This window comes from Diospyros lotus, chromosome 1 (assembly GCF_014633365.1).
Source record: "Diospyros lotus cultivar Yz01 chromosome 1, ASM1463336v1, whole genome shotgun sequence".
Lineage (NCBI taxonomy): Eukaryota > Viridiplantae > Streptophyta > Magnoliopsida > Ericales > Ebenaceae > Diospyros > Diospyros lotus.
Genome location: NC_068338.1, coordinates 36,243,509 through 36,264,698, shown reverse-complemented (window position 1 = coordinate 36,264,698; position 21,190 = coordinate 36,243,509). Strand labels below are relative to the sequence as shown.

Below are 21,190 nucleotides of genomic sequence, written 5' to 3'. Positions count from 1 at the left end.
GGCGGAGCCAGCATAGGCCCAGTGCAGGCCATGGCCCTCACTGGGCCTTTGCCCTCCATTAATTTGGCCCACACTGGGCCTTGACCCTCCATTAACCTTGGCCCTCCATTAATTTGGCCCTCATTGAGCCTTGTCCCTCCATTAAATTTTGCCCTCACTGAAAATATCTTTTGGCTCCGCCCCTGCGAACATGAGGTATTACATTATATCTCTTGATAAAGCAGATGAGGAAGTAGAATGGCTTTGATATTTTCTTGAAGACAATCCATTGTGGCCAAAGCTTATAAACGCCATATATATATATATATATTGTGACAAGTTGGCTACTTGAAGTTAATAACAGTGTTTAAATATATGTATATATTATGCTTTCTCTGCTCGTTGCAACGGTGCTGCCTTCACAGGCCATTGCTTGTTGTTTTGCGCTGTATCGGTTTGTATAAATATTGCTGTAATATCCCCAACATTTTTCCATCCCTTTTGAGGTGCCATGACCGCCACCGCATATTCAGTCGGCGGGAACCTTGCGGGATTTGATGTCCAAGGAGTCGTATCTCCTCAGCTCCTGCCACAAAATCTTTTGGCCCTTCACCTCCATGTCTTGTTGTTCATGCTAATCTTGGTCGACAACCTCATCCATTTTTTCCTCCTCCCAAACTTCGGTCGTATCTCCTATTCCATCATTGTTACTTGACATTTCTTTAAAAGGTTTGATGAGTTTGAACAAGGTTACTATAAATATATATATACATCGTGATAGAAATAATAAAATTTAAAAAAGGATGAAATTGACACTAACAAAATCTACAAGAGTTATCTACAAAGGTGAAAATATATAACAAAATGATTTAAATAAATTTGGACATAGTAAATTGTCGAGGAGGATGTTGAGACATTTGTGCTAGTTTAACAAAGATAAGTTGTATATTAAATTTTAAAATAATGGAGTATATATATGCCGTTCCGACGAGGATGGATCCGAATCCTCCAAGGAAACAATGATAAAGTTGTATTTGTTCTAAATCCCATTATTTGTTCTAAATCCCATCAACTTTTGTTAATCGCGTTAGATACAGATATTAAAATCATCCCGATTGTTAAGAAGTTGTGGAGACTGTTCCGAACAAGGTAACTTCAGCTTCCATTACGCATGTGTCTCCCACCAAGTATGGTTGCTTTGGGTCATTGAGCTTAGCCAATGGCATGAACTTTTGAGCTCCCAATACCGAGAACGACGCTCCAAAATGGATTTCTTCTGTAGTTGGATCCCACAAAATTAATTAATCCTAAAGATTTTATTGTCAAGTATGATATTAAATTCACCTTTAATTGTTATCATCTCACCTCTTAATTCAAATGGGTCCGCTTTGGGTTCATTTTGATCAAGCACACGGATGGCATATCTTACAACCAATCGAGTGTCCGGTGGAAGTGTGGACTCGTCCAGAGACAGGAACGCCGAAACACTGTTGCCCTTCCCGATGCCATTCCCGCGAGGATAGAATATAATCCTCCTGCGAAACAAAGAAAAGTTGTATTTTAAATTTTAAACTTTTAGTTAACATCACTGACTGTACCACAAAATAAATGATGTACCATTTGTGGCCTCCCGCAACGAACCACTGCGACTCGTAATGATCCAAGGTGAAAGCAGAAAAGGGCTTGATCGTCCAGGTGTAGATGCCGGTATTGGGTTCTTTCAAAGTCGACAAGTACTCGGCTTTGCGAGTCATCTTCAGAACGTAGACTTCGGCACCGAACACGCAAGCGTCGTCGATCAAGTACCCATTGGAAGAGTCATTAAAGACTTGAAGCTCCAGGAATTTGGCCTCGCCCCATTCCGTTTTCATCACGTGGAAACGCCTTAATTGGTTGTCTGCAACAATTTGGTTCATGTATATAATTCGATTGAATAGATGAAGTCGGTGTATATTCGAAGTTAATTTTTTGTAACAAACCATTCCGCAATTAAATACCTGGGAGTGAGAAGTACTTGTCGCGATTTTGATCATACACGAAGAAGTTGAACATGGCATGGAGCTCCCATCCGACAGGGAGGGAACTTGTGTTCGCCAACGTCAAGAATATCGAAATATGGCCCTGCCCGCCTTCATCCTTGTTCCCACATGGGTATATCGTTAATCTCCTATATATGATCATCATTAATTAAGATTAAGAACAAGCTATTTATATATGAATAAGTAATTAATTGGCACAAAATTCATAGATGGATGAAATTAAATACCATTTGTAGTCTCCTACGTCGAACATGTCTGAACTATATTTCTCCAAAAAAGATCTCGAAAATAAGTTGAATGATTGAATTTTGAGAATGTAGTGTGTTGGCGGAGCCTCTCTTCCTATGATTAAGCGTCAAAATTAAATGCTAATTACAATGGTCATCCACTCTAGAGCTCAAAATGTATGTTACATACATACATATATATATATATATATATGATATTGAATTTTTATGAGTTTCAAAAGGTTATGTCCTTAATTTTTTGATCTATCATTTTGTAAAAAATAAAAAACTATTATCAGAATAATATAAAAACAATATGATTTTAAGAGAGAGAGAGAGAGAGAGAGAGAGAGACCTTTAAATACATCTAATTTGGAATTAGTGAATCTTAAGCCCATGGCTTTGATCTTTGAGACAAAATGAACTGGGCCTGAGAGATTTTATTTGAATGTTTGTTAAAGTGTAGGCTTAAAATATATATGGGATGGTGAAGGTTTAATATAGTGTGTTTAAGAGGCATGACTTGTCACCTGATTAGGAAGGCAAGCATCGCCTTACCCTCACACTAAAGTTTGTGATATTTTTTTATGCATATTAGGAGAAAACTTGTTGTAGTCATTTTGTATTAGACAACTCTTTAGGTCAAGTTATTCTTTCAATATAACACAATAACTAAACAAATTATTATCCATCTAGGATAAAAATGTAAAAAAATCAAATCTTGAGAAAATACTAAGTATTTTTTTGTCTAAAGTAAACGAGGGTAAGTCTAGATGGTTAAGGGATACGTGTTGTGATGTCTCTAGTCTTTATCTCGTTATAGTTAGTGTTAAGCTCAAGGGTAGCAAAAATGATTTTGATGATAACAAAAATGATTTCTCATTTAGTTATACCTATTCAACGTCTCATATGCTTTTAAAATCTCCATCTTTCATACATAAGCATCTTCGGTCGATTGATGCTTCAGATAAGTCGATCGAAGTTTGGCAATTTGTCTGGGTTCATTTCTGTGTAACTTAGGTCAATCGAAATTGGCCAAAAAGTTTGGTCCACATCTTAAGTCGACCTATGAGTCGACCAATCTTGTGCCTGAGGATGTTGGATAACTTAGGTCGACAGAGGTAGTATTTTCAATCGATTGAAGTCGACCAAAAAATCAGCCTCTGATCTTAGGTCGACCTATCCTCTGATCGAAGATGGGTTTTCAGCCCTCTGGATAACTTAGGTCGACTGAAATGATGACTTCAGTCGATCGAAGTTCAACAGTCAACTCTGTTGTTTTTGACTTTTCGTATCTCCTACTCAGTGCATGCCATGTTGTTTCTTTTTGCACCACTATTTACCCTTGTACTTCATTTTTTGGTCTGATTTTGTTGTTTGAAAGGTAAATGCTTTTTGTGATAAAGTTGCTTTTTAGTTTGCTCTTTTTCAGTTTTGTTTTGTTCTAACATCTTCGCTACTTTTTGTCTCCTTAAAGATTATGGTTAATTATGCTACAAGTTGTCCTCTCTTGCTAAATCTTTGACTTGCTATACAAATTATTTTCTGATGATTTCATTCCAACAGTTATTGAAAAGATGGAATAAAGGGTTGAAAAGCTGATTTTATTTTTTGAATTTCAAAACTGCTCATTCTCTCATGTGTAACAGCTAGTGTTCTTGAAGCTCTTGATATAAATATAAAGTATGTCCTGAATGATGAGTGGGTCTATGATTGAGAGAACAAATTTCAAAGAGTTTTGAAAACAAGAGTGCAAGTCCAAGTGTTGAAGATTTGCTGTTGTGAAAGATAGCTGGTTGCTTGTTTTTAGTTTGGCTTAAATTGGTTGTAAGTTTGCTTGTTTTACTCACTTGTTGTATGAGGGGTTACTGCTAGTTATATGCTAGTGTGTTGTCTTGCTTAGGCAAGGGTTTTTCTATTGGTTCTAGCTCCATACCAAAAGCTAGTGTTATTTTATCCTCTCTAATGGAATCTCAAGCTCTGTGCTTGGGAGACAGGACTAAGCTTTTTAAAAAGTTGAATCTCTATAAAATTCTCTTGTATTTGTGTGGTTGATTGTTTTATTTATGTTGTAGTTATTGCAAAAACTCAACAAAAAGATCACTACAAAAAGAATTTTTAATTAGAGCAAAAAATTAAATATTTTTCAAAAATCTAATTCACCTTTCTCTTAGGTGTTTTTTTGGGTAACAGTTAGTTATAATGCATCTTAAAACCTTTCACGATTAGATTAATTATCAAGGACATATATTTCATGACCTAAATTTTTTTAAAATGGACCCTCCTCATATCTATTTTACTTTTTAAAAAAAAAATTAAGTTCTTCAAGTTCTGATGGGTCAAACAAGTAGGTCTATGAAAAAAGAAAAAGAAAAATAGTCTCGATAATGTGGTGCACGGTAAAAAAGAAAGCTCAAAGTTCATGATTACCTTAATTTTCCCTAATAAATCATATTAAGAAATGTTAAGAAATAATTTTGGAATATTCATTACTAACAAGGTGTATATACTTATATATATATATATACATACATACTTTTTATTATCATGACTGATAAAAAAAATGCTAAAATCTTGCTTTCATTATCATTATATACACATGGATATATTTATATTTATATTTATATTTATATATTACAATATAAAAGGGAACAAAAAAAAGAAGAAAAAAAGAAAACAAAACAAGAAAAAGAACTTTATTCTAAAATATCATCATTTCTATTACATTATTGTAGTCAACCATATGCATTTATATATATATTTTTTCATCTTTTAACCTAGATCTTTATGGTATGATGATCGGAACATTACATACCTAAAATGTCTAGATAAACAAATGTGTGATTTTTAATAGCCCAATAAATTGGCATTTGTATTTATACTTATACTTATGGTAGAAGCTTAGGAGATTCAACTCTTTGACATCAAACCTTGCAACGTTCTCGTCGACTAATATGGCGGTGACAACCATGGCTCCTCAAAAGGGGTGCCAAAATGGTCAATGTTATTGCAATTGGCAATATTCCAGAGCATCGTCATCGTCTATGGCGACATCGGCACATCGCTGCTCTACGTCTACACCTCCACCTTCACCGACAGCATTAGGGGTGTTTGCAGTTCGGTTTGGCCAGTTTTAAGCCGGTTTAAAGCGCCGAACTGCAGGCTCGATTTTCTACCAAATCAAATCGAGCGGTTTGATTTGGTGCAGAAAACCGAACCAAACCAAACCAAACCAAACCAAACCACAAAATGCGGTTCAGTTTGGTTTGATTTCCGCGGTTTAGCAATTTCTACATTTGGTCCGGTCCGAGCCGGTTTGGTTCAATTCGGTTCGGTTTGAACCGATTCTAAATTTGTATTTTTGCTGCAAACTCACTGTAATACACTAATTGATAGACCTAAAATCCATACACTGTGGTTAGTTGAAGCACGCCATGATAGTAACAAAAACAACATATTCAACTGGTTTAAAAGTCACAATACAACAGATTTAAGTCTACTAAATTTTTGGATCAAGCCAGTTCCTGAACATCAACTTGAAGATCATACCAGTTTAAACACTTAAGCAGTCACAATTGTGTAGTATCATAAATGCTCAAGAAGCAAGGAAAGCAATAAGGCGGGTAGGAGAGAGAAAATACAACACTCACTGAAAGTTTTTCCTCACAAGTCACAAGCATTTTGTGACTAAAAATCTTTATAATAAAACAACAGAAAGTCAAAAATAGTTGTGAGAGAAAGAGTCGTGAAGTTGTATACCAGCAACCGGCGAATCGATCGAAAACACTAGGGGAAGAAGGTGACAGGCTCGAACTGCTGCGAGGCAATACCGTGGTGGTGTCAAGAGGTACCAGCAACCAGCGTATTGGTGATCGAAAACGCTAGGGGAAGAAGGCAACGGGACGCTCATCACTGCGAGACAACGGTGGCGATGTCAAGAGGTGTGTTTACCGTCTGTTGTGACTAGAGCTTGCGACGTGGGGGTCGTGGGCCGCCGATGGGTTGGCATCGATCGACGATCTGAGGGTCCAAGGGGAGAGAAAGACTGCGGCGGGTGGGTGGGTGTGGGTTAGGGTTTGGGGGAAAAGGGGAAGAATATCTGAGGGCATTGGCGCCCCTTTTATATTTTTAATTTTTAATTTTTTTAATTATATATTATATATATGCGGGCGGTTCGATTTTGAACCAAACCGCCGGTCTACCAAACCACAAACCGCGCGGTTTGACAGTTTTTCAAACTGAACCGAACCACCAATTCAAAAAATTAACCAGTTTAGTCTGGTTCGGTTCTGTTCGGCCAAAAACCGCGGTCCAACGCGTTTTTTGAACACTCCTAAATGGCATCCACCATGACGACGATATTCTCAGTGTCCTATCCCTCATCTTTTACACAGGCCGACTTAAGGGGTTGTGGGGCCCTAAGCAATAGCTAGTTTAGGGGTCTTCTAAAAAATAATAAAATTACTAATTTTTTTTCTTTTTTTTTTAAATAAAAAATGTAATACCCCATGTTCGTATGAGAATGCCACGTAATTTTGATGAGTTTAGAATACTGAAAAATTGGTTTGATAGCAGTTATAAGTACCGAATTGACTGTAGGGAGTGCCTCGAGGTGAAATTGTCTAAGGAAAATGATATGGTTTTGATGAGCGTTCCAAGATAGAATTTATGGTATCAAAAGAAATCAGATCGGGAATGATTTTTGGTATAGCTAAAATACAGTCGCCATTTAAGCTGTAAAACCAAATCGTTGTAAAAAACTCTTGAAAAATCAACGGAACCCTAGGGAGGATCCGATTTTTCGTAAGGATCAACCCTTCAACAGTTTCGGGATCAATTGATGGCCTGATCAGGACACTGGGGCAAAATCAACCAAATCAAGTAACTTTAAAGTTATTAATTTTAGATTTTCAGTATTGAAATGTAATTTAATTCAGTGTTTGAGGGCGTATTTGTTATTAGGGAATTGGTCAAGTGACATTATATAAAATTGGAGTTTAAAAATGTAATATATGATGTAATATATATAATTATATATGTATATTTATATATTTAGGTGTGTGTGCGCGTATCAGTGAAGCTATCCCTTGCAACTTCAAATCCCATCCCTTGCAACCCTTATGCCATACTCTGCAAACCCATGGCATCAAGTGAAGTGATTCTCACGCCAAGAGGGTTTTGCATGCAAAGAAAGTATGGGTAAGGCAGGCTTGAGGTGATTCTTCGGCTATAAAAAGGGAAGGGAGAAGAAAGAAAGAGCAAGCAATGGTGAGAAAGGAAATGGAAGACGTGACTGAGAGAGAGAGACGTCGAGCTTGGGCAGTGGCTGATCGGGCTTGTGAGATCGAGAGAGAGAGAGAGAGTAAGATCGTGGGAGAGAGAGTGCGCGGTTGAGGAGTGGCTATTTCCAGCGGCCAAAGGTGGCCATGGCCGCGAAGCAGAGCTTCGATGCTCGGCCATGGCGGATGAGGAAGTAGGGCAGCGAGCAGGGGCAGCCTAATGCGGTGGAGGTGAGCTGGGTGACACGAGTAGGGGAAGGCTGAGGTAGCGGGGGCGACCGGGGAGGCGCGCGGTGGCGCTAGCAAGTAGCGGCGGCCGCGATGCTGTGCGGGTGCTAGTTGCAGGCAGTCGCGGGTGAAGAAGAAGAGGAGGAAGAGAAAAAGGACAATGGAGAAGAAAAAGGAAGAAGAAAAGAAGAAAGAAAAGAAAAAGAAAGAAAAGAAAAGAAAAGAAAAGAAAAGGGAAGGAGAAGATGGCTGTGCGTGTAGACCAAAGGTGGGAGGAAGAAGGAGGAGGAGGAATGAAGGAGAAGAAAAGAAAGAAAAGAAAAGAAAAGAAAAGAAAATAGGAAAATGATGGAAAAAATCATAGAAAATCTCAAAAAATAGAAAATTATATTTCAGTAATATCCCGAAGATTTTAGCCAGGAAAATGACTCGGGCACGCGTTTCAAGGATAGAGCACTTATACCGAGGAAGTCAGAGATGCTAAGTTAAGGTAAGTAAAATATCCTAGAAAATTCCAGAAATTCAATAATATTATTTTATGAATTTTCGTAGAAGAATATTTGAGAAAATATTTTAGAAATATTTAGTTTGGATTTATTGAGGAAAATTAGGAAGAAATAGAAAGAAAATTAAAGAAAATGCTAGAAATTATGAAAAAATATGTTTTAATATTTATTTAAATAATTATGGTGATTAGGATACTTTGAGGCTAAATTTGAAGAGACTCGTGTAAATTTTGAGGTTGGCACGCAAATTGAGGCAAGGCACGAATATCGAGGTAGCCGATAAGCTTGAGAAGGTAAGTGATACTTCCCAATTAAAGTTAGTTTTATGAAAAATGCTTGATTTGTAAGTGAATTATGTTCATCGAAAATGCTTTCATCATATTGACATACTCTGATATGTACCCATCACGTAGATTGCATACATGACACGACTATGAAATGCATAAATACACGTTGATATCATTGATCACTCGCATTGAGGCCGTAGGGAGTACGAACTGGCATCGCTGCTTTACCAAGGGTGCACCCATACACCCCAGCTTCGAAAGAGGTGGCCGCAAAAATGGTAGGTAGCATGAGGGGTGCAGTTGACACCTACGAGGTAAGACATTGCATACACACATGACATAGCATTATGTACCCTTATTTAGATGGTTCATTATCTAACTTGGGTTCGCCCCTGGAATATTCAAATGTTTCAGATGGAGATTGTAGCAGATTCGATGATAAATGATGCATGAAATGACACTTAGCAGAGTGGATGAAGAATGTATGTTACGTAGCCCTTGTATTTAAGTTCTGCTACTTTAGATTCTGACCATTTTGAGGAATGTTGAAGATGCAAGAATTTATTTATGATTAATGTTAAGATATCAAGTTTCGATCTTTGCTTCTGAATTTGATGTGTATAATGATTCTCTTTCGAGATTAATGTGTGGGAATTCTGGGACGGATTCGAGTAATGATGTGGTTTAGGTTTAGTGTTTAAAAGAAAAAAATTTATTGTCCCGGAATTGTTCCAAGTCATAATGCGCCCGGGAAAGTGGGACGTTACAAAAAATCACTAATTAAAATTTTATATTTTAGTTTAGAAAGTAAATCTTTTTCAATTGACAATATAGTAGCCACATTACTTAATCTTTCTCTTGACATAATTGAACGTAAATAAAATTTTATTAATTTTAATTTTGAAAAACTTCTTCATGTTAATGTTGCAATAACATGAATAGTTAATAATATTATATAAGTTATTCATGCATTTAGAAAATAATTTACCCTTTTTATGAAATTTAGTATCGCAAGTGATTTTTTTATTTTAATGGTTATAATTTCTTTTTGTTGTGGGATGCCCTAAAAATTTCCTAAGTCCCTAAATCATGTTGAACCAACTTACTCATATTAATTAAGTTTTGATGATTAACAAAAAGGGTATTTTTAATATGCAAATTATAGTATTTTTGGTGATTAAGAAAAAGAGTATTTTTCTCAAATATATTAATTGTAGTATCGAATTAATTTTTATTAATTTATAAAATATTTTTTCATAGTATATGTATTAGCAAAAATATTATTTTCTATTAAAATTATTTTTTAGGAAATTTCAATACTTTTCTCAAAAAATGGACTAGAAAGTCGATCCTTAATGCCCTAAAAGTCGACTCTTAGTGTGCACGAAAGTCGACCCTTGAAGTCCAGAAGATCAACTCTTTTGGGTGCTAGAAAGTCAGCCCTTGAAACGTTGAAGGTCGACCCTTGGTGTGCTAGAAGGCTTGTGTAACGCCCCGCTCCCACTTACGGGTGTTACTCGTGAACAATTACCCCGAATTGTCCATCTGCCTGGTCTTTGATGAAAGGCGAACTATGTTTCAAGAAGAAACGCCCTAAGTGGGAACTAGGCTAGTCCTTCCCTTCCCTTAAACCCCAGGATTTACTAGTAGAATTGGGCTTTAAACCACACCACGTTTGATTAAAAAGAAATCTCGTGAAGACGCCCAATCATTATTTTCTCATTTGAATTTAATTCTTTTCCGACCAAGAATTTTACCGGGCTCCAAAAATCACCATTTAAACCAATCCATTGATGGATCACCAATTTTGGAGGAAAAACTCATCATTTTCAAATTTCCAAAATTTTGGCATTTTCTCCAAAAATGCCCGAAAAATCCATTTATTTTGAAAATTCCTCCGGGGCCCAAAATCAATTAAGAAATGCCCAAATTTCTCCCAACATTCCAAATTTTTAAAAAAATTGGACGGCGGGGCCCACGGGTACGCCCGAGGCCCGCGCGGGGCCCTACTGGGTGCTGGCCGCTCGCCTGCCCGCGCACGGCGCGCACGCCAGCATGCGCGTATGGCTGCGCGCGCGCTTGCATGCGCGCACGGCCGCGCCCGCGCGGGGGGCTGCTGCCCCCCTGCTGCTGCATCTGCAGCACTTTCACACTTCATTTCTTTTTTTTTTTTTTTTTTTTTCGGGGGGGGGGGGGGGGGCTATAAAACCCCAAATTTTCCAAAAAAATAAATTAACAAAATACTTCACTTTCATCCAAAATTTGCCTTTATTTCTCCAAAATTAAGGCTTGAACCAATCTCTTGATGCTTCCACAACATACTCCTACCAAAGTGAGATTTTTGCCTAGGCTTCAACATGCCATAAGCTTCAATCTTATTCACTTAAAAAAAAATCAACACTTCAAAGGAATATACACTCATAGTCTTAGGCTTTAACAAGCCATTACCAACCCAATAAAATTTACATCTCATAAATCAAACACAACAACATAGGCTTCCATAAGCCATACATTTACAACAAAAATAAATAAACACCATGAGCTTCCACTCACAAGCTTGCCACTTTTTCTTCTCTCTTTTGACATAAGAACAACCTACAAGGGGAGGATAAAACCTCATGGGCTCAAAAGCTCAGTAAGGGTGCATATGCAAAATAAATACAAGCATAACAAGTCTATGTAATGCAAATGCATGCAAGCATGGTTAGGTCATTCCATCCTCACAACCCAACATGGTTTGAGGCATCAACCTACCATTTCTTTCCCAACCCCATGGCCATAGGTCTCATGAACAAATAAAGCATGCAAAGAGATACATAAAAGTTTATGCAACCTACTTACAATGCAATGCAAGGCCACCTCCACATGGGGCCATCCCTTACCTTATTCTTGAACCTCCCTATCTTTATTTCAAGAGAGCTTCCAACACCATTTTCTCCCACCTAAAATGGCATTTCAACTTGTCACTCACTTTGCATACAAGAATACTAAATAGAGAAGAGAAGAATGGAACATACCTTGATTTGATCTTCATTTCTTCTCCATTCTTTCATTTTCTCCCTTTCTTCTTCTTGGAAGACAACTCTTCCTTCCTCTCATTTTCTTTCTCTCTTTGAAATGGCAAAACTTGAGATAAGGTCTTACTTTCCCTTTAAATACTACTCTTGTCTTGAAATCTCAATTTCAAGACTTGATCTTAGCCCTTGATTTTCATTTGCTTTTTGAAAGAAAATCCCAACCACACAAGAAAGCACAATCCATGTGCTTTGGCCTTGATTACTCTCATCCATTGGATTTTATTCACTTTTCAAGAGAAGATCTCAACCTTCAATTAAAAGCACAATCCAAGTGCTTTTGAAAGATTTAATCTCAACCACTCATCTCTTAATATTTGGCAATCCATGCCATTTCTTCTCTTTGAATCCCCACCTTTGGATTCATTCTATTTCTCAAGAATGCATCTAAGCCCTTAGATCACTTGCATTTTTCATTTATTTCTCATTTACTTAAATGAGACTATTTTCATAACCATCACACTTGAGAGACATAATTAATTTCTTTCCCATTTAATTTAATGGAACAATTTTCCACCATCACATGAGAGACCACTTTGAAAGACATAAATGCTTTCTTTCTCATTTAAATAAATCTCATAATTTCCAAAGTATTAATGGGAGACCATTTTCCCATTTTCCTTTTTGATTTATTTAACTCTCATATTTTTCAAGGCATTAATGGTGACCATTTATCATTTTCTTTTGGATTTTCTTTAATCCATATAATCATGCCTCTCATTAAATGCTTGAAAGACCAATTAACATTTCTTTTGCATTTAATTAATTCACCCAATTATACTTGAACCACAAAATGCCAAGTGTCACAACAAGACACTAACCTTGGCTTCCAAGTTTAATCTCATCCCTCCATGTGGCATTACCACATTAATTCACCAACCTAGGGAAAATATAATTATTCTCCTCAAATAATTTAATATCCACCATTTTCCCTATTTCCAAAATTAAATTTCCTTTATGGAATTAAATTCCAAAATTCCCAAATACTCTTTGTGAATTTATTAATCCCATATATCTCCACATAAATTCCAAATTAGGATTTTTATTCACTTACACACCTAATTCCACATAGAAATTATTTTTAATTTATCAAAATACCCTTTATTGGATTTCACTATCCAAATTACCAAAATACCCCTCTCATAGGGCATCCTCAATCTCAAGGATCCAACACCTTCTCAAGGGCATTTTTGGAATTTTCTCACTTTCTTTCTCATTCTTTTAACACCGGTAACACCGGGTGTTACAGCTTGTCTCTCGAAGACCCATCTGGATCCCTTCATCTTGGTTCCCTGAATACCTATCCAGGCAGCCTATTTGGAAGCCCCTGAGGACGCATTCGGGTTCCTGCCTCATCAGGTTTCGGTCCCAATCTGTTGGACCTCGCTTGTGGCATCTTAAACCCCCATCTTTGGTGAAGGACTCTGCTTTGGTTGACCTTAAGAAAAATAAATATAATTATTGTTGTTAGACAGTAATAATTTGGCGTCTTCTGTGGGGATCAAGCAAAAATCCATCCCTTAGTTACCACATAAGGGTCAGTTGTGTGAAGATGTTGTGCTCCAACTTCACCCTATAGTGCCTCCCAATGAGCCATGCTTTTAATCCTTTAGGAGGGCACTAGGGAGCTTTTTGTGAAGTTTATCCCTTGCTATTATGAGTCTCCCGAGGATTCTCTCATTCTATTACGCCGGCCCTAGGGAGAAGGATGCACCTTCCCACCCTATATGCTTGCCAAACATCCACGTTGTTAATCAAAGGAGGGATTCAGGCTAGGGAAGTAGGGAGTGATGAGGATGGTCCCCCGATGAATGAAGGCCGAGTTCGGGATCACATCAATTCTCGAGCTTGAATTTGATGGCCGGGGATCATTCTCTCTAGCAATGTCAGCGCCTACAGAGGAGTATTGTTGTGAAGAATGAAGAATGAGCAAACCTTTTCAGCAAGAAAAGTCCTCATGGGATGTCTCTGCAAGAGTGTTTTATGAACCTAGGAGGCAACCCCTCTGGCATGCTAGTTCCCTTAGATATGTTCCATCCATGCTAGAGGAGGTGTTTCCCCGAGCTTCCCAACTTCCTCAGATATATCTTCTGAGTTCGAGGAATTTTAAGAGTAGAGGGTGGCCTACCAACTCAGGTGAAGGAAGGACTTATAAAGATGCGCGAAGTGTCAACAAAAGAAAAATAATTATCAGCGCCTTCTGCAGCAGCTTCGCAAAAGCCGAACTGTTGATACAAGATGTAATACCCTAAGACACCGTAAATAATAATCATAATTTTGGACCCTAGAGAATTAGTAGAGTTTTAGTGTTTATCGGTAAATTTAATAGGGTAAGGTATATTTATTGTAATTAAATTTATTTATATATTGCATAAAGTATAAAGTTTAATCATAATTAAATTCATTGCATAGTTAATCATAGTTTAAATACCATAAATTATATTATGTATTAAAATTAGGATTTTTTATATATACTGTTGAGTGTATATATGTATATTATATATGATAAAATCATATGTACGTATATATGTATATTATATTAAAAAAAATCAGCAAAAAAATCAGAGCAGGCACGCGGCTGTGCTTTGGCCGCGCTTACAACCGGGTGTAGAGAAGATGGGGCATTAATGGAGAAATGGCCTTCAGAGTGACCTTCTAGGACGCGTGGCGCTCGTGATGGGACAATTCGTGGCGAGTTTCAGCTATAAATAGCTGCGATTGAGCAGCCTCTTTCACCGAAAATTTTTACTTTATAGATTGGGAGATTAGGGCAACGTTTGAGAGAGTGGTGAGTGGGATTCGTATCCTTGCGTTGTGGGTAAGTTTTCTGGAGCATTTGGTGGCCAACGGAGCAGATGAGAAGGAGTATTGAGGATCGCCGAAAAATCGCGCAAATCGCCAGAGCCGAGGCTTCATCAAGCAAATCGAGGTACTTTTAATTGTTTTTTTTTTTTTTTTTATTTCTGAAGCCATATTCAAGATCAGGGGGTCGAGTTTAGGGGGAAGAGAATCTCGTTTCAAAGCTTCGAGGTGCGGCAGCGTCGCCGGCGGCGAAGCAGCTCTAGGAGAAGCAGTTGCTGGAGAAGACAAACCAGTTGGGCGTGTGGCTGCTTGCGCCCTTGCATAGGGAGACGACGCATGGCCTACACGTGCGCGCTGGGTGGAAATAAAGGGAAAAAAAGAAAAGAAAAGAAAAGGAAAGAAAAGAACAAAAAATAAAAGAAAATAGGAAAAGTTTTTCAAAAAATTTTGAAAAAATTCCAAAAAAATCTAGAATTTCGTTTATGTCTTATTTTGTGAAATTTTTTCTGGAAAATGATAAATTAATTATTTATTTAAGTAATTTTTTTATTATGGAAATAAGGAAAAAATAGGAATTTAATATGGAAAATTTCAAGAAAATTCCAAAAGGCTAGAAATGTTATTTTAAGAATATTAGTGAAGGAAAATTGAGTTAAATGAAGGTTTATATATTTATTATGAAATTTTGAGGAAATAAGACTTAGAAAATACGGAGAAATTGTAGAAATTATGAGAAAATAGGAAATTGATATTCTGGAATAAATTTAATGTTTTAGGAGCCTTGGGGCATAAGGATTGGGAAATAGCTCGTTAACATGTTTATCGAGGTCATCACGCTTATCGAGGCAGCTTAGTGGTGAAAAGTAAGTGTACTGTTGCAAGATTAGTACGGTTATAAATATCTACGTTTACACCCGATCTTTGAGAATGCTTCATCATATTGACATGCTCTGATATGTATCCATCATGTAGACTGCACACATGACATGCTATGAAATGCATACGTACACGTTGATATCTTTGATCACATGCATCGTGGTTGTAGGGAGTACAAACTAGCACCGTTACTATACCAAGGGTGCCTCCATACACCCCGGCTTCGAAAGAGGTGGCTGTAAAAATGGTAAGTAGCATGAAGGGTTCAATTGACACCTACGATGAGTAAGACATTGCATACACATATATTAAATATCTTGTACCCTTACTTAGATGGTTTATCATCTAATTCGGGTTTTGCCCCTAGAATATTCAGCATTCTAGTCAGGACTTGCAGTGATGGTAAGGAAGTCGAAGATGTGTAGTGACACAAGTCGTCGAGGAATAAACAAGTGTACCATGTTATGTTGTAGTATGGATATTTCAAGTATTATGTACATTTTAAATTATCTTTAAAAGCTTAGGTATCAACTTTGTAATAAGTGCCATGTTCAGTTATCTATGTATGAAATGCTATGATCAGGTTCAATTTCAGCTTTCGCTTTACACGATTTTATTATATCTAGTGTATAAATTATTTTGCCGAGCACTAGATAGGGCTAAGGGAGTTTTGGAAATATTTTAATTCGGGAAAAAAAATTAAAAAATAAGTTCCAAAAAACATAACACGCCCTGAGAAGGTGGGGTGTTACACAAGAAGACGTACAATTCTACATTGGTGTTTTTCTGTAACCACTCCTATTGTCGCCTAAGCTCCATTTCATTGGAAGTTCCACCTTGACTCAGTCAAGCCTCGTGATCAGCTACGACAAGAGTTTCTCATGACCCTTCGTCATATTCTAAAGACAAGGGATCGTCGTAAGTACTTGCAACGTTATATTGATTGCTTTAGAAAGGCTACATCCGAAGATGCAGGGTGGAGTTGTTCCAAATCGTAGATCAGATATAGTCATCTTTCAAGAAGAAGCTACCAAGTAAAGAAATTACTAACTAACTTCTTGCAAATTGAGGATGTAGGTGTCTATATCGAACGGCTCAAACAAAATGATCTTGTGATTTAAAAGATATAGGGTAAGACATTTGTTTGTATCCTCTGTTTTACAACATCTCAGGGAAAGCCTAAGAATCGAACGTGGGAGCTAAGGGAATGGAAACCCTTAGGCTCGCCCCATTATATGTATTACCCAAGTCATTATGAATAAATTTAATATTTAGTTAATTTATTTAGTTTAAATAAATTTTGCTTATATGATATAATTATTTAGTTTAATTAAATTATGCTTACATGATATGTAATTAATTTAAGCCAGAAATTATAAATATAAGTATGTATAAGTATGTAAATATAAGTAGGTAAATGAAGATAAGTATGTAATAGGTATAGGTATAAATGTATAGGTATATGTGCATATGTATATAAAGGTATATATATGTATTCATGTATATATCTGTATAAATATATATATATTAAAAAAAATCGTCGAAAATCTGGGTAGGCGCACGGCCAAGCATGGTCGCGCCTGCAATCGGCAAATAGGGAGAGAGAGGTATTAAATGAGGTATGGTCGCCGGAAATGATCTCTAGGGCACGTGGGTGCTTCGACGGGACACTCGCGGCGGGGTTTCGGCTATAAATAGCCGCACTTGGACAGCCCCATTCATCCGAAAATTTTATAGCTAAGTTCGGGCATTTGGGGCAGTGTTGAGAGGTTTTGGGAGTAGGGTTTTGATCATTGTTTCGTGGGCAATGTTTCTGCTAAGTTTGGTGGCCAACGGAGGAGAGGAAGAGGCGGATCGAAGCTTCGCCAGAAAACGCCCAACTCGCCGGAGCCGCGCCTTCAATCAACAAATCAAGGTATTTCTAATGTTTTTTTCTCGTTTTTAAGGTTGTATTTGGAATCAGAGAGTCGGATATGAGGGAATAGGAGTGTTTTTTTCAAACTTGGAGCAGCCGAGGCGTCGCCAGCGACGAAGTGGCCACCGGAGAAAAAGCCCCCAGTCGGGCGCGTGGCTAGCCACGCGCCCGCGAGTAGGAAGAAGGCGCGTGGCCTTCACGTGCCCGACAGAAAATAAAATAAGATAAGAAAAGAAAAGAAAAGAAATAAAGAAAAATAAAAATAAAAGAAATAAATTTTGCAAAAATTTTATTTAAGTCTAGAATATTGTTTATGTCTTATTTTGTGAAGAATTTTCTGGAAAATGCTAATTTTATTAATTATTTAAGTGGTTTTTCTATTATGGAAATAAAGAAAAACATAGAATTTTAATTTGGAAAATTCCAAGAAAATTTTAGAATGTTAAAAGTATTATTTAAGAAATATTAGTGAAGGGAAATTGAATAATATGAAAATTTAGATAATTATTATGTAATAGTTAGGGAATTTGGTTATTATGGAAATAAGGGAAAAAAATAGGAATTTATGTTGGAAAATTTCAAGAAAATTTCAGAATTTTAGAAATATTATTTAAGGAATTCTAGTAGAGAGAAATTTGACTTTATGAAAGACTAGATAATTTTTATGCAATTTTTGGAGAAATAAGGCTTAGAAATAAAGAAAAATTATAGAAATTATGAAAAAATAGTGAAATGATATTCTAAAAATAAATTGATGTTTTAGGAGCCCTTGAGGGCAAGAAGATTGAGAAATAGCTGCTCGGCACGATTTTTGAGGTCGACACGTCTTTCGAGGCAACTTAGCTATACGTGTACTGTTTCAAGCTTAGTATGATTATATTTTTAAGAATGCTTACGTCATATTGACATACTATGAAATGTACCCATCACGTAGAATGCATCCATGAAATGACTATGAAATGCATAAATACACGTTGATATTGTTGATCACACGCATATGAGGCCGTATGGAGTATGAACTGGCACCGCTGTTTTACCAAAGGTGCACCCATACACCCCGGCTTCGAAGAGGTGGCTGCTAAAATGGTGGGTAGAATGAGGGGTGTAATTGACACCTACGATGAAAGACATTGCATACACTCATGACATAGCATTATGTATCCTTACTTAGATGGTTCATCATCTAACTTGGGTTCGCCCTTGGAACATTCAACGTTCCAGTCGGGACTTGCGGTGATGATACCAAGGTTGGAGATGTGTAGTGATGCGAGACGTCAGGAAATAAGAAAATGTGCCATGTTATGGTGTAATATGAATAGTTTAAGAATTATGTACGATTATTTTATTTTCAGAAGCTTATGTAATGATTTTGTAATAAATATTATGTCCAGATATTCGTGTATGTATTGCCATGAGTAGGTTCGATTAAGCTTCTGCTTTGTATTTATTTTCTAGTGTAAACATCTCGTCTAGCACTAGATAAGGTCTTAGGGAATTTCGAGGAAAAAAAAAAAAAAAGAGACCAAATTTGCTAAGGCATAACACGCCCTGAAAAGATTGGCTGTTACACTATACATCTCATATAATCCCAAGTTCAGAATCAGATAGATATGAATAAATAGGAACTTTTGTTGCATCACAAGTTATCTGAACAAGTCGTCTATCAAAAGCAACCTCTTAGAGTAGACGTAGGATGGGGTTTGAATTGCTAAAACAAAAATGTCTCTACATCATCGCGGACGTAGGCATCCTACTGAATCATTAAAACAAAAATGTTCATCCTTATCTTTCATACATTGGGCCACAAGAGCCATGCCCTGATACATTCATTACAAGAAAAACACATTTCAGCAACAGGTCAATGACAGAATAGCCATCACTAAATTTTTGAGACGATTAGTGATAGTTTATTTCGTCACTAATTTTTTCAAATATTTTTTGAATTTAGTGATAAAAAGACCTGTCAGTAAATAATTTTTAATATTTTTTAAATTTAGTGGCAGATACACCCGTCACTAAATAATTTTAGTGATTTTAATTTTAATTTTTTTTTAATTTAGCTATTGATAATTCTGTCGCTAAAAGAAAATAAAATTAAAACTGAATTTAAAATTTTTTAGTGATGGAATAATTCTGTCGCTAAATGGGAAAAAAATAAATTAAAATTAAAATCTTTTAGCTATGGAATAATTTCATCGCTAAAATTTAAAAAATTCAAAATTAAATTATAAGTTTTGGAGACGGAATGATGCCATCTCTAAATTCCCCCCGATGCTCGCCACCCCTTTTCAAATTTCAAAATTTCCCCCTCCTATTTAAATCCCTCCCTTCCCCTCCTCTGCATTCCCCTTGTCCCCTCTCTACCTGCCTCACTCTCACTAAGAAAAAAGAGTTATGTCCAATATTTTTTTTTTTATTGCAGTCTAGTCTTTATTTGGAAGATACAAGCATCACCAAAATCTATAAGGTATTTTCTTTTTCTTTGTCTGTGTATCATATTTTTAATATTTTTTTCATTTTAACTTTTAAATGCATCTTTGAATGTTTCTTAGATGAATAATATCTACGTTAGTTATAAATTATTTTGTTTTAACTGATATGTTAAACAAATAAAATTGATTGCAACATATCATTTTTAGCTTTTAATTTTAACTATTAATTGATAATAATTAGCTGTTACTTGTTTAATATCTCTGTTAGTTACTTTTTAATGATTAAATGTTAATTTTAATATCTTTGTTATTTATATTTATTGAATGTATATTATTGTTTATTTTATATTTATATAGCTTTATATTCTATATATATTATTGTGTATTGTATATATATTATTGATGATTTAAACGAAAAATCATTAGAAATTGTGTAAACTAGGAATAAAAAATTATTATGTCAAATTTTTAAAATAAAATATTAATTATATATAAAAAATAAAATGAAAATACAATTTATTTGTAAAAATTATTTTTAAGTAGTTATTTATTAAATATATTATAATGATTTTAAATAAAAATCTTGATATTTGTATTTTAATTAGTTCACATTTGTATTTTAAAATTAGAAGTACAAATATAATGTTATAAATATTGTTGGTGAGTTAGTTATTTATTAAATATAAGTTTTAAAATTAGAAATACAAATATAATGTTATAAAATTTAATAAAAAATTTATTTATTTGGAAAAAAAATTAAAACTATGTATGTCTGAAAGTGCAATAAAAATATTATTTATAAACTTAAATAGTTAAAAAATAAATTAGAAATTATTTTCCTTACGACTATTTAAAAATTAATTAGATTTAACTAGATTATAGACTATTTGACTTTATAATTATTTATAGATAAATTAAAATTTTCATGTTATTTTAAAATGAGAAGTACAAATATAATGTTATAAATATTGTTGTCGATTTAATTATTTATTAAATAAAATTTTAAAATTAGAAATATAAATATAATGTTATATTATTTGGTTAAAAATTTATTTACTTGGTAAAAAATTTAAAGAAGTGTATGTCTTAAAGTGCAATAAAAAAATATATTTATTTTGCTTCAATAGTTAAAAATAAATTAGATTTTTTTTTTGTTACGACGATTTAAAAATGAATTAGATTTAGCTAGATTATAGACTATTTGACTTTTCCTTGCGACGATTTAAAAAATGAACTTATTTAAAACAGAAAGGCATGTTATAGAAAATCTAAACGTAAAATTTGAAAACTAAAATGTATAATAAAAGATCCTACAAATGGAAAGTTTTATCCACGATGCGTTTGAATATTCCAGGGGCAAATCTTAACTCATCGTAAGAGTCAAAAAACATATTTTGTGCATGAATGCAATGTCTTACTCATCGTAAGAGTCAACTGCACCCTTCATACTACTCACCATTTTTGCGGCCACCTCTTTCGAAGCCAGGGTGTATGGGTGCACCCTTGATAAAGCAACGGTACTAGTTCGTACTTCTTATGGCCACAA

At 35.5% G+C, this 21,190-nt stretch overlaps 1 protein-coding gene across 1 annotated transcript; it reads right to left on the bottom strand.

Annotated features, from left to right (window-relative positions):
* Positions 1-873: 873 nt before the first annotated feature.
* Positions 874-2,706, bottom strand: LOC127787676 (uncharacterized). The gene is made up of 6 exons (XM_052315736.1): positions 2,601-2,706; positions 2,246-2,360; positions 1,977-2,146; positions 1,597-1,876; positions 1,345-1,514; positions 874-1,255 (listed from the first exon to the last, which is right to left on the bottom strand). The coding sequence occupies exons 1-6, from the start codon at positions 2,641-2,643 to the stop codon at positions 1,098-1,100; spliced, it is 936 nt and encodes a 311-aa protein (XP_052171696.1). The 5' UTR covers positions 2,644-2,706; the 3' UTR covers positions 874-1,097.
* Between the last annotated feature and the right edge of the window lie 18,484 nt (positions 2,707-21,190).

Excerpts from the sequence above, each read along its gene's own strand:
- LOC127787676 (XM_052315736.1), bottom strand. The coding sequence starts at position 2,643 with ATGGGCTTAAGATTCACTAATTCCAAATTAGATGTATTTAAAG. Across the intron at positions 2,361-2,600 it reads CAAATTAGATGTATTTAAAG|GAAGAGAGGCTCCGCCAACA; the intron begins GTCTCTCTCTCT and ends GCTTAATCATAG. Across the intron at positions 1,877-1,976 it reads CAAGTACTTCTCACTCCCAG|ACAACCAATTAAGGCGTTTC; the intron begins GTATTTAATTGC and ends AAATTGTTGCAG.